At 52.4% G+C, this 6,993-nt stretch overlaps 1 protein-coding gene across 2 annotated transcripts in view; it reads right to left on the bottom strand.

The window, feature by feature from the left end:
• The window catches only part of LOC107569978 (UPF0469 protein KIAA0907-like), a 13,511-nt gene that overhangs the window by 4,815 nt on the left and 1,703 nt on the right, over nucleotides 1-6,993 (bottom strand). Inside the window, exons 2-6 of one of the 2 annotated variants that reach the window (XM_016256160.1) lie at nucleotides 2,958-3,162; nucleotides 2,764-2,877; nucleotides 2,608-2,687; nucleotides 2,449-2,501; nucleotides 726-874 (exon numbers count right to left, since the gene is read on the bottom strand). In XM_016256160.1, the coding sequence (XP_016111646.1) occupies nucleotides 726-874; nucleotides 2,449-2,501; nucleotides 2,608-2,687; nucleotides 2,764-2,877; nucleotides 2,958-3,162 (601 nt within the window). Of the gene's footprint in view, nucleotides 1-725; nucleotides 875-2,448; nucleotides 2,502-2,607; nucleotides 2,688-2,763; nucleotides 2,878-2,957; nucleotides 3,163-6,993 lie in introns of those variants that run through there. The other variant, XM_016256161.1, reaches the window with a different exon arrangement.

Raw genomic sequence — 6,993 nt, 5'->3', positions numbered from 1 at the left:
GTCTGCGTCTGCGTGTGAGTCTGCGACTGCGTGTGAGTCTGCGTCTGCGTGTGAGTCTGCGTCTGCGTGTGAGTCTGCGTCTGCGTGTGAGTCTGCGTCTGCGTGTGAGTCTGCGTCTGCGTGTGAGTCTGCGTCTGCGTGTGAGTCTGCGTCTGCGTGTGAGTCTGCGTCTGCGTGTGAGTCTGCGTCTGCGTGTGAGTCTGCGTCTGCGTGTGAGTCTGCGTCTGCGTGTGAGTCTGCGTCTGCGTGTGAGTCTGCGTCTGCGTGTGAGTCTGCGTCTGCGTGTGAGTCTGCGTCTGCGTGTGAGTCTGCGTCTGCGTGTGAGTCTGCGTCTGCGTGCGAGTCTGCGTCTGCGTCTGCGTGTGAGTCTGCGTGTCTGTGTGTGTGCGCGCTGAGAGTCTTGTGTATGCAAAACAATTGAATTAATTCTCTCATTCGCTTAATAAGATGTCAGTATATCGTCAAGAGACGCAGCGGCTGCACAAGTCTCAGAGTTTCGGCAGATGTAAGGCTGCATCAGGTCTGGACCAACAGGTGATGTTAGAATCAGTGTGTGAGGGTCAGACACGTGTCAGCGGCGCAGTGAACTCTGACCTCTGTCTGTAGGCTGGAGTTGTTCTGGCTGCCGTTTCTGTAGGAGGCGTGTATCAGCAGAGATCTGCTTTCAGGGCTTTTCCCTGTACACACACACACACACACACACACACACACACACACTCTCTTACCCCCGTGTGCGGTGGGGCCGGTTTGTGTCCGGGGGCGGCGCTGAGGGTCTGACGGTACACCGGTACAGTGGGCATCACAGCGGGCTGCTGTCCACCCGACGAGCGCAGCACGTCCTCAGAGATGATCTCCTTTATCCTGGCCACTGCCTCTGACAAACACAACAACCTCCTGTTCAGCTCCACTCCATCAGCGGCGGTAAAGCACATTATCAGGAGTGAGTCAGTGACGATGAGTGTGAGAGTGTGTCTGCAGCGTTTAAAGCTTCACTAATGTCTGTAGTGTAAGAGATCACACTGATGAAGAGGTTTATAGAGAATCAGTGTGTAATGTGCAGTAAAACAGGCTCAGTGCACTAATGCAGTAAAATAAGACATGAGCCGATTACATGCAGTGAGTGTGAGCGGAGTGCACTTTAACGCCCGTCTCACATGCAGTCTTGCTCTGGGAAACCTGCACAATCCAGTCATTTCAACAGGAATCAATGTGATCAGGAGTTTGCAGGTTTTATTCATCTTCAGGTTACATGAATGTGCAGCGTTTAACCAATAAAAATCTGCTTGGTTTGTAAAGTGGGTGCTAACTGCACTAATGTGACGCAGGGCCGGCCCGTTGCATAGGAGAAATAGGCAAATGCTAGGGGCGCCCAAATTAGTTTTCTTTTTTTTTTTTAAATTATATTATTTTAATTAGGGGTGCACTATATATCGAAATATAAATCAATATCGCATTATGGCTTAATGCCAAAGTCATATCGCGAAGGTTGCGATTTGCGCTAGAGTTTTCAGAGTGAAGCGGTAATGTGTTCGAGTGCAGCCCAAGACACAAGGCAGCGCATTTATTTATTTGCTGGCAAACTACCAAAATAAAAGCAGTTTAACATTTGAATTCGAGCAGAGATGCACCGATTGACCATCGGCCATAAACCGGAACCGGACGGTTTTGCGTTTTATTTCAGAGCCTGTAAGCAGCGTTTAGAGGCCAGAGACGCAAAGAGCAGAAAATACATTAGCAGCCAGAGCAAGCTCACTATTCACAATGCGTGAAGTATGAATGTATCTCTGAGGGGAACTGACTGTCTTAAGAAACAGTTTAGATGCATTCCAGAGGCAAGATGAAAGGAAAATGCCATTTAGTGTTTACAGCGGTAATCAAGCAAACAATGCATCACTGCTGTTCCTTAAGCGCCACCTGCTGGCAGAGAGTGACTTTACATTTTCATTCAGCCATCTGCCGTTTGCTAGGTTTTGTGTAGCCTTATTTCACAAAGATAAAGTCAGACCATTCTGTTTTTCCTTCAAGTTTTGAAATTATACAGTCTAATTTAGATCAAAATATAGGCAAATAAAGCAACAAACTACTATTCTTTCTTGTCTTTTGCTTAAATACATTAAAAATCAGTATTGGATTCTGATATGAAAAGTTAAGATCAGTGCAACCCATAAATTTAAGAATGTCTGAAATGAAGAAATTAAGATTTAAATGTTAGTATTGTAGCTGCCTTTGGACGATAAATCCCAAAATGGGTTCTCCAATTTAAATAGCTAACGGAGATAATGTCAGTTTATTGTCTTATTGATTTCATATGTAATTAGTTTGTCATTTGTTTTATGTCAAAGCTATGCAGTTTCTGTGTGAATGATCGGTGTTGGAATTGGCTGCGATGCGAGGGGCACCAAATCAGTCTCCGCAAGACTGCAGCAGAGACTGAACTCCAGCACTTACTGTTGACCTGCTCCTGACGGCGGCCCTGCACATGCAGATACAGCGGTCTCGCCCTGAACACACAGAGACTGAGCGTTAGAGAGCAGACGACACACGTGTGCGGGAACACTCTCACACACACACACGCGGGAACACACACATCACTGGACTGATACTCACACGCCTGCGCTGCCGCTCCTGTCTGTGTCACTCATGTACAGGCCTTTAGTGGACACCACTGCACCGCTCAGCTGCCCGATCTACAGCACAGACAGCAGAGAGTCAACACGCGTGTGCAGACAGACACGCCAGTGTCACGTGTGTGTCGTCACAAACCTCGTCCTGAGTTTTGCCTTTGGTCAGGAGATCCCTGCACTCCATGTGCACGTCGTTTATGTCGACTTCAGCCACGATGAGCTCCTCAGCGGCGACCGGAAGAGCTGGCGGCGCCTGCAAACACACAAACACGCGTGAGCTCACGGAGCGACAGCAGGGCATCATGGGACACACGGCTGCGGGACGGTCAGTACTTTACTGGGCAGCGGCTGCAGTGGTTTCAGTTTGCCTTTGGCCATCAGCATGGCGTTGATTTTGGCCGCCATCGCCGCTGCCATCTCAACGCCGCCCTGCGGAGCTCCAGACGCATCTGTGGAAGATGAGACGGAGCCACGGGCCACACGGGACTCATTCGGCAGGACTTCTGCTTTAGGCCGATCCCATCTGCTGTTTACACACCTACGGAGGACAGAAAGCATCAAGTGACAGTCTGACACTGTGTGTGTGTGTGTGTGTGTGTGAGAGAGAGTGAAGGGCGAGTGTGTGAGAGTGAAGGGCGAGTGTGTGAGAGTGAAGGGCGAGTGTGTGAGAGTGAAGGGCGAGTGCGTGAGAGTGAAGGGCGAGTGCGTGTGAGAGAGCGCGAGTGCGTGTGAGAGAGCGCGAGTGCGTGTGAGAGAGCGTGAGTGTGAGAGAGCGCGCGTGAGTGCGCGCGAGAGAGCGCGCGCGTGAGAGCGCGCGCGTGAGAGCGCGAGCGTGAGAGAGTGTGAGTGAGAGAGTGTGTGTGGGAGCGTGAGCGAGTGTGAGAGAGCGCGAGTGCGTGTGAGAGAGCGCGCGCGTGAGAGCGCGAGTGTGAGAGAGCGCGAGTGTGAGTGTGAGAGCGTGAGCGAGTGTGAGTGTGAGAGCGTGAGCGAGTGTGAGAGCATGAGAGAGTGTGTGAGAGCGTGAGCGAGTGTGAGAGTGAGAGTGTGAGAGAGCGTGAGTGTGAGAGAGCGCGCGTGAGTGCGCGCGAGAGAGCGCGCGCGTGAGAGTGCGCGAGTGTGAGAGCGTGAGCGAGTGTGAGAGAGCGTGAGCGAGTGTGAGAGAGCGTGAGCGAGTGTGAGAGAGCGTGAGCGAGTGTGAGAGAGCGTGAGCGAGTGTGAGAGAGCGTGAGCGAGTGTGAGAGAGCGTGAGCGAGTGTGAGAGAGCGTGAGCGAGTGTGAGAGAGCGTGAGCGAGTGTGAGAGAGCGTGAGCGAGTGTGAGAGAGCGTGAGCGAGTGTGAGAGAGCGTGAGCGAGTGTGAGAGAGCGTGAGCGAGTGTGAGAGAGCGTGAGCGAGTGTGAGAGAGCGTGAGCGAGTGTGAGAGAGCGTGAGCGAGTGTGAGAGAGCGTGAGCGAGTGTGAGAGAGCGTGAGCGAGTGTGAGAGAGCGTGAGCGAGTGTGAGAGAGCGTGAGCGAGTGTGAGAGAGCGTGAGCGAGTGTGAGAGAGCGTGAGCGAGTGTGAGAGAGCGTGAGCGAGTGTGAGAGAGCGTGAGCGAGTGTGAGAGAGCGTGAGCGAGTGTGAGAGAGCGTGAGCGAGTGTGAGAGAGCGTGAGTGTGAGAGAGCGCGCGTGAGTGCGCGCGAGAGAGCGCGCGCGCGAGAGCGCGCGCGTGAGAGTGCGCGAGTGTGAGAGCGTGCGCGTGTGAGTGAGTGAGTGAGAGAGTGTGTGTGAGAGCGTGAGCGAGTGTGAGAGCTGCGCATCGTCTGTGTGTGTGCGCGCGAGCAAGAGAGCGTGAGAGAGCGCGCGAGAGAGTGCGCGCGCGAGAGAGTGCGCGCGCGAGAGAGTGCGAGTGTGAGAGAGCGTGAGAGAGCGTGAGAGAGCGTGTGTGAGAGAGTGTGAGAGAGTGCGAGAGAGCGCGCGTGTGAGAGAGCGTGAGAGAGCGTGAGAGAGCGTGAGCGTGTGTGAGAGAGCGTGAGCGTGTGTGCGTGTGTGAGAGAGCGTGAGCGTGCGTGAGAGAGAGAGTGTGCGAGTGTGAGAGCGTGAGCGAGTGTGAGAGCGTGAGCGAGTGTGAGAGCGTGTGTGAGAGCGTGAGCGAGTGTGAGTGCGTGCGTGTGAGAGAGCGTGCGTGAGAGAGAGCGTGCGTGAGAGAGAGAGAGCGTGCGTGTGTGAGAGAGAGAGAGAGAGAGAGAGAGAGAGAGAGAGAGAGAGAGAGAGAGAGAGAGAGAGAGAGAGAGAGAGAGAGAGAGAGAGAGAGAGAGAGAGAGAGAGAGAGAGAGAGAGAGAGAGAGAGAGAGAGAGAGAGAGAGAGAGAGAGAGAGAGAGAGAGAGAGAGAGAGAGAGAGAGAGAGAGAGAGAGAGAGAGAGAGAGAGAGAGAGAGAGAGAGAGAGAGAGAGAGAGAGAGAGAGAGAGAGAGAGAGAGAGAGAGAGAGAGAGAGAGAGAGAGAGAGAGAGAGAGAGAGAGAGAGAGAGAGAGAGAGAGAGAGAGAGAGAGAGAGAGAGAGAGAGAGAGAGAGAGAGAGAGAGAGAGAGAGAGAGAGAGAGAGAGAGAGAGAGAGAGAGAGAGAGAGAGAGAGAGAGAGAGAGAGAGAGAGAGAGAGAGAGAGAGAGAGAGAGAGAGAGAGAGAGAGAGAGAGAGAGAGAGAGAGAGAGAGAGAGAGAGAGAGAGAGAGAGAGAGAGAGAGAGAGAGAGAGAGAGAGAGAGAGAGAGAGAGAGAGAGAGAGAGAGAGAGAGAGAGAGAGAGAGAGAGAGAGAGAGAGAGAGAGAGAGAGAGAGAGAGAGAGAGAGAGAGAGAGAGAGAGAGAGAGAGAGAGAGAGAGAGAGAGAGAGAGAGAGAGAGAGAGAGAGAGAGAGAGAGAGAGAGAGAGAGAGAGAGAGAGAGAGAGAGAGAGAGAGAGAGAGAGAGAGAGAGAGAGAGAGAGAGAGAGAGAGAGAGAGAGAGAGAGAGAGAGAGAGAGAGAGAGAGAGAGAGAGAGAGAGAGAGAGAGAGAGAGAGAGAGAGAGAGAGAGAGAGAGAGAGAGAGAGAGAGAGAGAGAGAGAGAGAGAGAGAGAGAGAGAGAGAGAGAGAGAGAGAGAGAGAGAGAGAGAGAGAGAGAGAGAGAGAGAGAGAGAGAGAGAGAGAGAGAGAGAGAGAGAGAGAGAGAGAGAGAGAGAGAGAGAGAGAGAGAGAGAGAGAGAGAGAGAGAGAGAGAGAGAGAGAGAGAGAGAGAGAGAGAGAGAGAGAGAGAGAGAGAGAGAGAGAGAGAGAGAGAGAGAGAGAGAGAGAGAGAGAGAGAGAGAGAGAGAGAGAGAGAGAGAGAGAGAGAGAGAGAGAGAGAGAGAGAGAGAGAGAGAGAGAGAGAGAGAGAGAGAGAGAGAGAGAGAGAGAGAGAGAGAGAGAGAGAGAGAGAGAGAGAGAGAGAGAGAGAGAGAGAGAGAGAGAGAGAGAGAGAGAGAGAGAGAGAGAGAGAGAGAGAGAGAGAGAGAGAGAGAGAGAGAGAGAGAGAGAGAGAGAGAGAGAGAGAGAGAGAGAGAGAGAGAGAGAGAGAGAGAGAGAGAGAGAGAGAGAGAGAGAGAGAGAGAGAGAGAGAGAGAGAGAGAGAGAGAGAGAGAGAGAGAGAGAGAGAGAGAGAGAGAGAGAGAGAGAGAGAGAGAGAGAGAGAGAGAGAGAGAGAGAGAGAGAGAGAGAGAGAGAGAGAGAGAGAGAGAGAGAGAGAGAGAGAGAGAGAGAGAGAGAGAGAGAGAGAGAGAGAGAGAGAGAGAGAGAGAGAGAGAGAGAGAGAGAGAGAGAGAGAGAGAGAGAGAGAGAGAGAGAGAGAGAGAGAGAGAGAGAGAGAGAGAGAGAGAGAGAGAGAGAGAGAGAGAGAGAGAGAGAGAGAGAGAGAGAGAGAGAGAGAGAGAGAGAGAGAGAGAGAGAGAGAGAGAGAGAGAGAGAGAGAGAGAGAGAGAGAGAGAGAGAGAGAGAGAGAGAGAGAGAGAGAGAGAGAGAGAGAGAGAGAGAGAGAGAGAGAGAGAGAGAGAGAGAGAGAGAGAGAGAGAGAGAGAGAGAGAGAGAGAGAGAGAGAGAGAGAGAGAGAGAGAGAGAGAGAGAGAGAGAGAGAGAGAGAGAGAGAGAGAGTGAGTGTGTGTGAGAGAGTGTGTGTGAGAGAGAGTGTGAGAGTGAGAGAGTGTGAGTGTGAGAGTGAGAGAGAGTGTGAGAGAGAGTGAGAGAGAGTGAGTGTGTGTGAGAGAGTGTGTGAGAGAGAGAGTGAGAGTGTGTGAGAGAGTGAGAGAGAGTGTGTGTGTGAGAGAGAGTGTGTGAGAGAGAGAGTGAGAGTGTGAGTGTGTGTGTGAGAGAGAGTGTGAGAGAGAGTGTG

Source organism: Sinocyclocheilus grahami, unplaced genomic scaffold (assembly GCF_001515645.1).
Source record: "Sinocyclocheilus grahami isolate Dianchi unplaced genomic scaffold, SAMN03320097.WGS_v1.1 scaffold1400.1, whole genome shotgun sequence".
NCBI classification, from domain to species: Eukaryota; Metazoa; Chordata; class Actinopteri; order Cypriniformes; family Cyprinidae; genus Sinocyclocheilus; species Sinocyclocheilus grahami.
This window is presented reverse-complemented; position numbering and strand designations above follow the sequence as displayed.